The following is a 13,974-nucleotide window of genomic DNA, read 5'->3' as shown; positions in this document are numbered from 1 at the left end:
GCATTGTTTCTTTATGAATGAAAAATGGAAATTATGAGAGGCATGGGCGTGGTGAACAAAAGGATCCATTTACCTTAGCCAAAAGATCAGTAACTAGTGGGGATATATTTAGTCCTGACGAAGGGTCTCGGCCCAAAACGTCGACAGTGCTTCTCCTTATAGATGCTGCCTGACCTGCTGTGCTCCACCAGCATTTTGTGTGTGTTGTGGGGATATATTTAAATTAATTTGCTCAGATTTAAATTTATTTCGCTCAACAAATGAACCTACTGCTTTAAAGAATAGTGGAATCTTATATTTATAAAGTACTTGGTAAAGCATTTGAAAAAATACAACATACAGAGCTATGAGTGGGATTTCTGGTTGGCATGCATACAACAGTCCAAAAACTCAAATTCTGTGCTGTAAATTTGTGATTATTTAACTCCTTGGGATGCCAGCTGCTAGACTTTGAGGAGAAGGAAATGTTATGAACAAAATACTCTGCCATTTTAAGCATACTTTAGTTCACCAAGGACACCATTACAATTTAAGAGTGTAAGTAAATGCAAAGCAGTCAAAGTCCCAGTTTGGTACTGAGCAGTATGATACCTTGAGTTGACATGAGTCAATTTTTTTTATGATTTCTAAATACTTCATCTTGCAGCCTGGTCAGTTTAGCAATTCAACAGTTGTTCACACGGATTTTCAAAACACAAACATTTCACTGCTATGTAGAATGGTTTATTGTAGTTACATTCTATGGAAAAATTAAATAGAATTTAAAAATTATACTACTGTGCAAAACAATTTAACAATCAAATGCTTTCATTTCAACAAAATTTACACATGATATTCATTATAAGGCAACAAAATAAATTACTCCTTTGAAACTGGCCAAAAATGGAAGAAAGCCGAGTATATTCAGCTTTATACAATTGTGCAAAAGTGAAATATACAACAAATGGAAAGCTGGAGTGTGTACAGAAATACAATATTCCAAAAATGGCATGATCCAGTTAGAAATCAAAACTGCACAGTTGGTATTTCTCATTTAAATAGAGTTTGTTACAAGTAAAATAATAAATGTGCCACTCAAGAAAAAGTACAGTTTCAGCAGGCTAGCAACAAGTGCTTAAGACATTTTAGCACAGGACATTACTTATGAACAGTGTACAACAATATTGAAGGAATTACATATTTCTACATTTACAAAAATTTAGTGTAAGCATACTACGTCTGATTATTAAATTAACTAATCATTTAAGATATCAGCTTCTAATTCAGAATCTTCCAAACTGCTTGGCAAAATTTGTTATTTGTCAACAATTAAAATAGCAAAGTCCCCATAAAATTTAACTTATGAACATACAAGAGCCACTACTTAAGCAACATACAATAATATGTTCGTGTACTGCTGTAAGAGACCTGCAATTCTGCTATTGATTTAATTTTCAGTGAAAAGAGGTGACAATATTTTTCCCCCATAAGACCAGTGTACTTGCTGAGAGCAATCAGTCAAATCAGGACTAAACCTAAAGGTTGAAGCATACTTCCTTTCTAAAAACAGAATTATTTGCAGCAAATAAATAGAAAAGGAACCGAAGTTTGGATAATATAGCTTCACTGTTCTGTAACCATTTAAACAAAAGAAAGTACATCTTGTATTCAAATTCTCACACAGATACCTACAGTACACACTACATAAAAGGTGGATGCAGACCAAAAGCTGCACTCCAGGAAGAAATGCAGGGGATTTGACATCATAGGTGCTGTGCACATTAAACATTAGTCATTGTTAATTGTTTGCTGCCATACCACCAGCTTATTGTTTTTATGGCGAGTAGTTAAACATACACTGAAACAACATATGCAGCTTAGAAACAGGAACAGGCAGACACATGAACATAACTGACAAAGTATACAGATACCCTCTAAGAAGGTCACAACCTTGTTGTGGTTTGGAAGGTTGTGTGCCTCAGTGACCTGGAGAGCTATGTTGGCTGGAGTCAGGACTCTTGGTCGGGACCCATGCCAAACAGGTCAAAGTGTGGAGGCCAGACAAAGAGCAGTCCACCAGTCCTCTAGTTTTGGGGGGTTCATCTCTGGTCTAACAACTCTAACCGGTCAGACACAATTGTTACAGAAACAGCAATGAAGAATCTTTCTAAATCTGTGTGCGACAGTGTTCCTGAGTCTACAACTGGGACTTGCATGCGCAGTGAAAACTGAGGGGAAGCTATTGGTATCATGAAGAAAGCCCTGAACACTGGCAAGACCAAAAGATGGCCAAGGACAGACAGAAATGGAGGATCTTCATTGCTGCCCTAAATGCCAATGGCATAATGGGCAGTTAGTATATAGATGCCACAATTATACTCATCCATTATGTTGTGTACTATAGGTAGCCTCACACTGTCATTTGTTCATTAATTAACATCTTAGGAAATGATAAAATGAAGGTGGCTAATTATTGTGAGAACTGATCCATAAACCTTTGGAAGTTGTATTAAACCAACTGATGTGGAAGAGTGAATTCAAAGAAAATGTAGGTGAAAAGCTAAGATCTTTGGTTTTGGTTTTGTGTTAGATGGGTTAATCTTCAGTAAGGAGGTCAAACTTCTTAAAAACCAAGTCTCTGAAATAAATAGCACAATTACAAAGATGGGGATGTGCTACTTTATCATTTTTATCATTCCAGTTATCACAGAACATTGTTGCTGTTATTTATGCAATATATTGGTAGTACAGTGTGGCATATAAGGATATTTGTACTGAATTAATATTTTAATGCCTTTGTCCTGCGTATGTTTCATATTTGTACTGTTTATGGTATTTTCAATTTTAATGATTTTTGCTTGGTTTATCAGCTCTAGAGCTTGTGCACTAAGTTTCTGAAGCTCATCAGCACAACCGTAGGCATCATTAATGCTTCTGTCAATAAAGGAGAAATATTTTTTCAATATTAATGTAACTTCTCCAAAAATCAGCATCATTTTTAGTCATTTACCTTATCTGACTCTTTGACAGCTCTAATATTACTATTCTAAACCTTCATGCAAGCTATCTGAACAACAAATATCACAAAGGCAAATTCTTCCCTATGAAAGAGTTCTGTGATCATTGGCATGTTAGATCAGTAGAGAAGGCATGCCATGCGCTGGTGGAATTAGCTATAATTATGGGGAAGTTCATTGATGGGTGTGTGCACTCCCAGCTGAAAAGAGGATAATATGAAAGGCAAAAGTAACCATGTTAAAAGAACAGCTTGAGAAAAAAAAACTCAGCTGAAGCACATATAACTGAAAACAGTTCCAAATGCAATACTTTCCTAGTTAAACCTTAACATTTTAAAGTATGAGTTATGTTTGTGCGTTACTATTTTCTGGTTGGAAAGTCCCAATTTGCTCTTGCAGAATTTACTGGCTGAGGAGGTTGTGTTAGTTTGAATTGGTTATAATTTAAATTAGAAAACTGTCTGGAAGCTTTAGAACTGTCGTGTTATTGAGGTGATGTGTATGGGTTTCCTCCCACAAAATTAAAGGCTGCTCAACATTATCAAGGATTAGAAAAACCTTATGTATTCATGCATAGTACTGATGTGATGAAATTATACCACATACTTGATCTGAATACAGCTATTTAACTATTACGTGTTTACAAGAAAATAAAGATTAGGTTAGAGCACAATGATTGATTTCTCCCTCACAAAATAATTAACCAATATTGAAAACACCACTGTGTGTTAAATATCAGTCTGTCCATATTATATCATGTTATAAAAAGCAAAAGAATACTAAGAATGTAGTAACTTGCTAAATATGGAGCCATTGTTCAATCATTAAGTTTGTGCTGAACTTGACATGCAAAACGGAACTTGTGGAACTAGAATGTTCTTCAGTGCACGGCAGTTATACTGTAATATTCAAATGGCACGTCTTAGTCAAGAACTCAAATGTTTTCGACTTCAGTCACATTCCATTTTGCACGTATGCTGAATTTACGTTGCCACAGTATTATGCAGCCTAGCTAAGTTTTTTTTTGCTAATTTCCATTTTTTTTTTCCAAAAAGCTCTTTCTGTGCAATATATCAGTCACAATATTATTCTATACAGTTTTTTTCCCACAATCACCCTCACACTGCAACAATGACAATACACACTGGCGCAATAATGGCCAAAACAAAACATGCTCTTTCAAAGCATTGTAATGGCATCTTCCATATTTGGCTCTACCATGGTATACTGAGTATTACACTCGGTGTCAGAGTCAATGCTGTCCGGGTCAGATGACATCTGAGGTGGTTTGGAGCCCTGCTGGGTGTATGCCATCGGTATCTGCGTTGGTGATTTAGGCAAATCTTTTGAGGAGATCATTGTATTAACAGTCCTTTCTTTCATCTTCATAGCTGAAGCAGAACTTGGTGGCACTTGATTAGCAGTCAAGGCATCCAGAGATCCATCAGGGTCTATGATTGTATTGATTACTGTGAAGTAAGAGATATATTAGTACATCATCCTTCTTGCAAAATATTGGGAAAAGAATTTGCATGTGTGAATCAATACAATTATATCTATGACAATGTTTGAAATAACTTTCCTGCATGTATCTTTCCACATGTGATAATTGATAAAGAAGATCACTTAGAATAGCAAACAATCCATTGCACAGAGTTTCAATTAATTTACTAACCATCTAATTGTTTCTGAACTCTTCTCAAGTCTTTAAAAATAGAAGAGATTTCCTAGAATAGAAAAGAGTCAAGTTAACAATCAGAAGATAATTTGTTAATAAAAAAGATTTCACAATGATATAATTGTATTAAGGTTTAGGTATTAACATTATTTTTAGAAGATTGCTCATTGTTATAAATACAAAAGATTCTGCAAATGCTGGAAATCCAAAAGTAACAAACTCGAAATGCTGGAGAAATGCAGCAGGTCAGGCAGCATCCATGGAAAGGAATAAAAAGTTGACATTTCAGGTGCAAGACACTTCATCACAAAGTCCTCCATCATTTTGTATTGTTATGAGTGATGAACAGACCTGATGGACAATGGGGTACAGAGTTAACCATCCCCCCCCAAGAACCACAAACTATTACTGTTGCTATGCTGACCATGAGAAAGAGAGACGAAAAACAGGCAAGAACATCTGTGACAGATAAGAGAGAGGGAGATTGCTGATTAACTGTATTGTGACTCCTTTTGAATTATTTACTGTTTCGCTGCAAGGACAATAGTTTGCTCATTAACATTCCTCAGTGGAATGTAGGAGTGGCATGATTTGATGGACACAGTCATTCAGAATTGATGGATAGCTGAGACCCCGTTAGTAGGGATAAAAAGACAGGCCTGAAGAGACACCCTTCAGACACGCCAGTGGACACTGATTGAGTGTTGGAACCCACAAGAAAGGTGGGGGCTTCGGAGACCGAACCAGGAGATCGGTCAGTAAAACTTACAGTGTTACAGCAGGGCCGGTGGGGACTTGTGTGTGTGTCCACTCATGCCCAAGTGACGAGTCCACCACAGAAGAACGGAGAGTTCATAGCTGAGTGACCACCACAACAACGGTGCAATGGAATCAAAAGGCAACAAGAAGGTTTGCTGACTGCAACTGCTTAATCTCTCGCTCTCTCTCTCTCTCCAACAATTACAACTCAACAAGCATAACTACCTCAGCACTCATGAACTGAACTGAACTTTATATTCTATGACAATTCATTTACCCCTAGACATCGATAGAGCTTGTTTATTAATGCTTATTATTATTATTCCTACACTTTTAGGTTTATTACTGCTACCTTGTGTTATATGTATATTTGCATTATTGATACGGTTTTGCTTATTTTTATTAATAAACACCTTTAAATACAGTACCACCAGACTCCAACGGATAGCTTCTTTCTCTGCTGGTCAGACACCCAGTTACGGGGTATGTAACAGTATGCATCATTGTTCTAAACACGTATTTATTTACTGACATATACAGACAACATATAATATCAGAATATCATTGAATGAGTAACTATTATTAACGTGCTGTTTTTCTGCTCTTCAATGTTCAAAGTAAATTAATTACCAAAGTACATACATGTCACCATATACACCCCTGATATTTATTTTATTGTGGGCATACACAGTAAACACAATAGAATCAATACAGGTCAGACAAACAAACAATGTATGAAAGGCAACAAACTGTGTAAATACAAATAAAAATAAATAAATGAATAAGCAAGCAATAAATATCAAGAACTTGAGATGAAGAGTCCTTCAAAGCAAGTCCATAGGTTGTGGGAATAGGTCCGTGATGGGGCAAGTGAAGTTATGCCCTCTAGTTCAAGAGCATTATGGCTGAGGGGTAATAACTGCTCCTGAACCTGGTGGTGTGGGTCCTGAGGCTCCTGACCCATCTTCCTGATGACAGCAAATTTTCTAATCATTTAGCAACTTTTGCCTTTTTCAATGTATTCATACCTACATTCAATTAATACTAGGTTTTCACTATGCAATATTAAGATATCTTTGATGGCTCATTGATTAAAATAGCAAAAGAATGTATTTCACAATGCAGAATAGCTTGAATGATGCCTAGTAGGAGTGTTAGGCAAGGAAACAGAGCTTGGGGGATGCTAGTTGAGAAAATAATCTATTTCAACTATGATGGCATTCTGGCATTCACTATTTAGCTCAAATAAATAGGAAATAAAAGAGAATAAAACCTCACTACAAAATGAGGTTAGAAGCTGGGATATAATGAGGCTAGCATCACTGACAGGAAGCAAGACCCTGCTTCAACTATTCCTTTTAAGTAGTTCAAAAGTATTGATGAGAGATAAGCAATATTTTAAACAGAAAGGTTACCTTATTTGATGTTTTGAGAATTGGTACTTCATTTTCAGAGTTTATTTTGGCCTCAATGTCTTCCCAATTTCTGTCTTTATTTTGGAACAGAATTCTAAAAAGAAAAACAAATAGTTTTTTTTAGAAAAGTATCATTTAAAAGATTTAAGATTGACATTAAATATATCAATACACAATTAAAACTTCACAAACCACACTTGCACAATAGCTCCAAGATACGTCAGTTCTAAAAATTATGTCATAATGTAAAGAAATTTAACTATTTTTTCCTGAAATGGCATAAAACCAGAATTTCAGACAAGATCTCCCTGTCAATGACTGCAATAGCAAAACAAACAATGGGTTTACCTCTACACTATTATCCTTATTATGTTGCAAAAGGTGTCAGATTTCACATTCAAAAATTATAAATTATGCAAAGAAAATTAGAACATTTGTCAGCTTTCATCTGGCCAGTGAGGAATTCCTTTTTGTAATACTTTATTTTCAAAATAACCCAATGAAATCAACAAGAACATACCAGCTCAGACAGATGTAAAAATTAAATGAGCAAAAAAAGAACATAACATTAGAGGGATGCCTATGTACAATGTGCTCAAAAATACTAAACATTAAATCGCAAATGAGGTCTGTGAGAAATCAGCTGGGGGGGTATTGTTCATCTGCCCCCGGCCTCGTCCAGGTAGGCAAGAAATGGATCTCAGATAGCCAAAAATTTTTTAATTGAATTGGTTCTCAGGAACCTAAGTTTCTCCATCTGTATGACTGAGATCATATCAGCCAACCATTTCCGAAAGGAAGGGGGAGAGAGTGATTTCCATTCCCTCAAAGATAAGTCTTTTGGCAACAATCATCCCCAGCATCAGAGACTGTTGTATGGCTGTAGAGAAACAAATAGTAGATTGCGAGCAGCCAAAGATGGCGAGACCAGCTTCCAAAGGGAAGGATCTTTTATAGGCCTTTGAGTACCAGTCGAATTTTCCTTGAGGGAATGACTAAAATCTGACAGCTTGCATGTTTATCTGTGTTCTGAGTATCATAAAACACTACAGTAGCTTCAACTAAGACAGAGTTCAATTGAGTTTTTGTTCTTTAGGAGTTGTCCCAAATAAGCAGCTACCCTGATTAACCAATGGCCCAATTAACTGAAATCCAGTGTCTATATTTTAGGAGCTGTCACATCACAGCCTTGTTAGCAACTACGAAAAAATAACTGATGGACAAGTTATTGCTTTGTAGAAGTCTCCTTTTTCACAATTTCCCTTAACATCTTAGAAAAAAATCACATACTAGTGAACCATACAGGCAGTAGAGTAATGAATGTTTCATCCAGGTGAATGTCAATACTGCCTACGAAAGCATTATGCTTTGACATCTCAACATGCAGTCATTTGGACTATGATTATTCAGAAGCCATTAAATGAATATGTTAATATTCATTTCATAAATTATACATCAAAATGCCACAGATTTGCTCACTTTATTTTTGCTGCAGTCTGTTCCATATTTTCTCGTATAAACTGAGACAGCTGGGAAACTGAATTCCACATCAGATTATCCAGAATGACCTAAAATGGAACACATGTTTGTAACATTTTTGCCTTAAAAAATTAGATATTCAATAATATTCAAATAATTGAAAGATAAAACATATTGCAGTTATCATGAATCCTACAGTAGTTTTGGCTTGAGATGGATTTTGTTTTCCTGGAATAGCTAATAGGAAGCTCAGTGCAATTTATAAAATATCTAACAAAATGGCATAAATACAGATTTAACTGTAAATGAAAAGTCTTGGCTGTAACTGAATGTATGTAAATGACTTAAAAGAATGGCCCTGGCTTTACAACAAGAGATATATAAAACACTCACTATTGACCACGATGAAAGCTCCCACAAAGATCAAGTTATCTGTTAGGAGAACTCCATTGTGACCCTTGCAAAAATTTTAAGGTCTGCAGGATATTTTATAGCAGGATTACTTTTATGTACCTTAAATATATGGCAGTTGAATTAATTCATTTTGATACAGTTGAAGAAAGCTACAAAGGCTGGAGTAGAGGTGAATTACTAATAAAAATGAATTTCCATTTTAATTTAACTGACTTTGAAATCTGTTACCAGTCTCATAAGATTTTACCATCTCTACAAAATCTGGGCTTAGTATGTATACTGTTTCTTTTGATGCTTTTCCAAACTCCATATATCCTCTGGGGGATGTGAGTTGGAGGAGCTCTGGGACATTATAGTAAGTTGGTTCCAAATTACATAAATAGTTTGAGAACTTCTGTGCAGCATGATATATCTCAAACAGTTTGCCAAGCCAGATTACTGAAGAGTAACCTTTTATGCAATGCAAAGACCAACACAACTGGTAAATGCAATGTTTACTTTTATCATCAGTAAACCTTTGCGGTGTATATGACAATGGAGAATGCCAAGATTTCATCTAGAACTCAGAAGACCATAGCTATACAATAATTTTCAAATGGCAAATACAACTAGAGCAGTTCCTTGGTCAGAGTGGAATGATTACTTCCTCCTTCACATCACTCCTCAACAAGCAGCAACTCTACAGCACAAGAAAACTGAATACTTAAAATTCATCTGATTCTGCCAAATTGCCCAAAAAACACATCTGGAAACTCTTAAGAATTTTTTTTGGAAGATCATGGAAATAACTCAAATTCTCCAAGTTATCTGAAAGTAGTTAACTTTTTTTTAAAAAGCATAGTTTTGTGGATTTACACACCAGTCACAAAATTAAGTTCTCTTTTTACGTCCTTCTTAATTCTTCCACTAGATAATTGTTAAAGCAATATTGGATCTTTCAGAATTATATATTCACAACACTTCTCAATCAGAAAAGAACACCTTGATAAAGATGGCATTAAATGTTTGTCTTCAGAATACAAGATGTTTTAATTTTTTGGATAAGCAGTATGAAAATAAATTATTTCAGGCTTGTTTTATTTCTTTAATTGCTGTAATAAAACTAACTTGTTTAGGTTTGAAAAAATATTTTAAGATTTGGGAATGCAACTTCTGACTTGAGGAAAATTAAAATTTTGACATTTAAATCAGAATAGTCAAAGCATACTGCATACATAAGCAAATTCTATGACATAAGCTTCCTTGTAATTTGAGGGAATTAAAATAAATGTACAAATAACTAATTCTAAATAAAAATGCAGAATTAGATACAAAAACAATTATTATGTAATTAATGACATTCCACAACATTAATCACATCTTTGACATTAGTAATTAGAAATATAACATAAGATATTAGTGTTATTAACATTGGGTGCAGCTTGAATAAAGTTACCTCATTGGAAAGTGATCGCATTGTCGGTGATGTTGCTTACATAATTCTCTGCCATGTAAAATAAAACCACACGCAACAATAACCTGGTCATGACTACAATCATGTCATGTTATACACTTCAGAATTTTAGGTCTCAAATGGCTTACAGGAAATAGCCATCCAAGTCAATTTGCAACCCAAGGATATGCCACTGCAGTTAGACACTGCCTATAAAATTATTAAGGAGACCTCAAAGAATCAAAATATTAAGTTATTTTATCAGAGATTTAATAATCTTATTATAGTGAAAACTGACCAGCTTGTGATGAAGAGAGGAAATCCTATAGATTTTAAATCACAAGCTGCTGGCCATTTTTGCCATTCTGAACTTGTAACAATTCCATATTAATTCTTTAACAAAATTTTAAGATTGGTAACTATCACAGCAGGTAACTCCCATTCAAACACATCCAGAAAGTTGCAAATTGTTGTACAATTATTTCTAATAATTTCAGCCTCCTTTACTTTTTAATTTCACCTCTTTTGCCTTGACTATTTATTTTTTATGTACCCAATGATACTGAATTCATGCATTGTAAATTTCATTGCATCTGGAGATAGATACTGAGTTCTGTTATTCATCAAGATCCTAGTATACCCTGTATGATTGTCAGCTCATGCTCCTAGCAAGTTTCATAGTTGTTTTATAAAGACTTTCGATTCTGAACGGGGTTCAAGGTTAAAATCTAACCTAGGAATTGAAGCCCACTCTGTCTGCTTGCCATAGATGTTCCAAGTGACAGAAATCTGAATACCCTTAATCATGGCAATCATTAGCTCAAAAATGATAGCTGTTCCTAATTTGAGATTTATTGAAATGTGACTACCATTGGTACAGAAAATGTTGTAAAGTAAAATGTTAGCAGCTAACCATACTACACCTGGCTTAATGCACATAACAGAGATATTTTAGTCCTTAGCCCAGTAATTAAATTTGATATGTGTTCAATTACATATTCAATTTTGTGGTATAAAGTTAGTACTGTATTAATGGACCAATAGTTTGGTAACTGTTTTAGTGCAATTACTTTGATGTCTGTTTTATTATTACATAGCTATAACATCTATATCAATGGCTTTCAAATGCCATCATTTCTAATGACAAGAAGGACAAGGACATGGCCACTGATGTTGTCTATAAAGTCATCAAAATGCATTTAAACTATTAATTATTAATTAATTAGTTAAAACTCATGGGAGAAAAAGTGAAAACTAGCAACGTGGGTTCAGAGTTAGTAATGGATATTGTTACAATTGGCTGTTTTTCAGATTGAAGGGAGTTATAGTGATCTCCTGGGGACCTCTGCCATTCTTAATATATATTATTAACTTAGAATTGGAAAGAAATATTATACTGTTTCAAATTTTTGGTATAATACATAGCATGGAAATCACAGAACAGATACCAAGAGACCCAAGACAATGAAATATGCAGAACACTAAAGAAGACTTTCAAAGCAGAAAAGCATGATGTGATATATTTTGCTCTGGTTACTGTCTGCAATAAGGAGGGACAATACCAAGCAAGTGGCACATTATCAAAAGGTAAGCAACAACAAAACCCAAGCATAATTGCACTCAAATTTTGAAGGTGGCTAGACAGATAACACAGCAGTTAAGTATGTTTGTTTGTTTTATTTGTTTACATTCCTGGCAAGGCACCATTAATATCCATCCTTGAATATCTTTAAACTGTGTGCCTTTTAGATGGCAATGAAGGAAGTGAGGAGGGTAGTCTTATATATAGAACAATAATAATCAGCTGGTAAAATGGAATTGGCAGATAGAATTTAATCCCAGCAAGTGTGAGGTGATGTTTTCTGGAAAGTCTAAGTAAAAACTGAATGTTAGGACCATAGGGAGTGTTAAAGAATAGAGGGACCTGAGCATAAAAATTCACAGGACAGCAAATAGATATGGTGCTGAAGCCCACATATGGAATGTTGGCCTTCATTAGCTAGGGCACAGAATATAAAAGCATGCAGGCCTTTATTAAACTTTGACTAAGTCACACTTGAAAATATTCTGTGCAGATCTAATCACCACACTACAGGAAGATTGAAATTGCATCAGAGAGGGAATAGTGCAGATTAACCAGGATATTGCCTGGAATGGGATATTTTAGTTGAGTAGAGATAGATAACAGAATTTGTTTCCTTAGAGTTGAAAAGGCTGAAGACACACCTGATGGAGGTGTACAATATTATGAAGAATGGATGAACGATGTAAACAAAATAATATTTGGAAATCTTTTCTCATTAACAGTGATTTCAACCCAAAGTCTAAAGTTCAGGAAAGTGGTTCATCACCATCTTGACATAAATTGGAAATAGAACATAAGCCAGTGTCATCCACATCTCATGTAAGAATTACAAATGAAACTTCTTCCAATGGCTGAAGAATAAATAACCAGAGAATATCAGTTTAAGGTAATCTCAAAAAGGACCCTACGGAACATGAAAAGTTATCTTTTTTCCCTCAACAGTATTCAGAATCAGGAAAGGACTACAGAATGATATAAGAATATTCCATAGTAAAATTAACCAGTATAATAAAAAGATAATTAAATATTTTGAGGAAAGGAAATTGATGGGATAGATGGAAAGAACCAATTACTCTATAAGCAGATCTAATGGATTGAATGGCCATGTTCTGCACTGCATCATTCTGATTCTATGATACATTTCTGTACTAATTGAATCAGATTCTAGATGCTCGAATCTTGACTATTCTCTTTCATAATTAACTGCCTATCTCAATAAAATGTATTGTTGATGGTTTATAAAGCAATTCCACACAACATCTTGCAATGACACATTGACATCATAAACAATGCACATAAATTTACAGTATTACAAATTTATCAGTCACTACAATAATTGATATAAAATGATACACCAACACAGTTGAAAATAAAAGCAACTCATGGCATTTCTTAAATATAAAGAAAGCATTGACAACCTCTTCTCTGTTCCAGGTTCTTCTTTTTGAATCTGGATCTTTGCTATCATTCATATTTTGATCCAAATCTTTTCTAATTCCCGAAGATTCTGGAGGAACCTTCTGGAAGTTCAGACTTGCTTCAGGAATGTGCTGCACCAACTAAAAAAATGTGTAAAGTGTATTTAAAATCGTGGTTTAACAATGTTTTTTTTCAGTGATTAAGCAAATATGAAATCACATGTTTAAAAATGAAAGATGGAAACTAAATGATGCACCTGTGAGTTACGGGATGTCTTTGATGATGACTTTGGAATCTGGGTCAATGAAAAAGGGAGTGAGATATAACAACATATTATTTAATTGTAACTACTCTCAAATATTTGCAATAAATAGATTTGAATGAAATGGAGTTGTTTCAAAAGCTTGCCTTGTCCAAGTAAACAGATTGACAATAAAGGAGATGTAAAATTGTTATAATGGAAAAGTTTCAACAGTTAAAGAAAAAAATACATTTTTAAATAAAGTTATCAATCTAGTTGCACACAATCAGGAATAATATGAAGCACTCATCACATCCCCCTTTCCAAATTCCACACAAGGTACTAAAAATATGTATTATTCCTGCAAATGTTTCATTGCAAGTAAACAATATTGATCAAAGTATTTCTAATCCAGACGTCTTTCTAGAATGCAGACTCAATTTATCTGCATTACTAATTGGCTTTCAATTTAGAAAGACAAAACAGGACTTCCACAGTGTCTATTTGTGGTATCTGTACTTGTTTGCTTCTTTATGAATAAACTTAAAGACTCTGT

General features: G+C 34.6%; 1 protein-coding gene across 8 annotated transcripts in view; it reads right to left on the bottom strand.

The window, feature by feature from the left end:
• Nucleotides 1-701: 701 nt before the first annotated feature.
• cep170ba (centrosomal protein 170Ba) overlaps nucleotides 702-13,974 on the bottom strand; it is a 65,523-nt gene continuing 52,250 nt past the window's right edge. For 5 of the 8 annotated variants that reach the window (XM_073039792.1, XM_073039793.1, XM_073039791.1 and 2 more), the window contains exons 16-21: nucleotides 13,434-13,472; nucleotides 13,177-13,317; nucleotides 8,328-8,416; nucleotides 6,849-6,942; nucleotides 4,672-4,723; nucleotides 702-4,465 (exon numbers count right to left, since the gene is read on the bottom strand). In XM_073039792.1, coding sequence (XP_072895893.1) covers nucleotides 4,176-4,465; nucleotides 4,672-4,723; nucleotides 6,849-6,942; nucleotides 8,328-8,416; nucleotides 13,177-13,317; nucleotides 13,434-13,472 — 705 coding nt within the window. In that variant the 3' untranslated portion in view covers nucleotides 702-4,175. Of the gene's footprint in view, nucleotides 4,466-4,671; nucleotides 4,724-6,848; nucleotides 6,943-8,327; nucleotides 8,417-10,176; nucleotides 10,225-13,176; nucleotides 13,318-13,433; nucleotides 13,473-13,974 lie in introns of those variants that run through there. The other 3 variants (XM_073039795.1, XM_073039797.1, XM_073039798.1) reach the window with 3 other exon arrangements.

This window comes from Hemitrygon akajei, chromosome 3, assembly GCF_048418815.1.
Source record: "Hemitrygon akajei chromosome 3, sHemAka1.3, whole genome shotgun sequence".
Lineage (NCBI taxonomy): Eukaryota > Metazoa > Chordata > Chondrichthyes > Myliobatiformes > Dasyatidae > Hemitrygon > Hemitrygon akajei.
The sequence above is the reverse complement of the archived record's forward strand: the minus strand, read 5'-3'. Positions and strand labels throughout refer to the sequence as shown.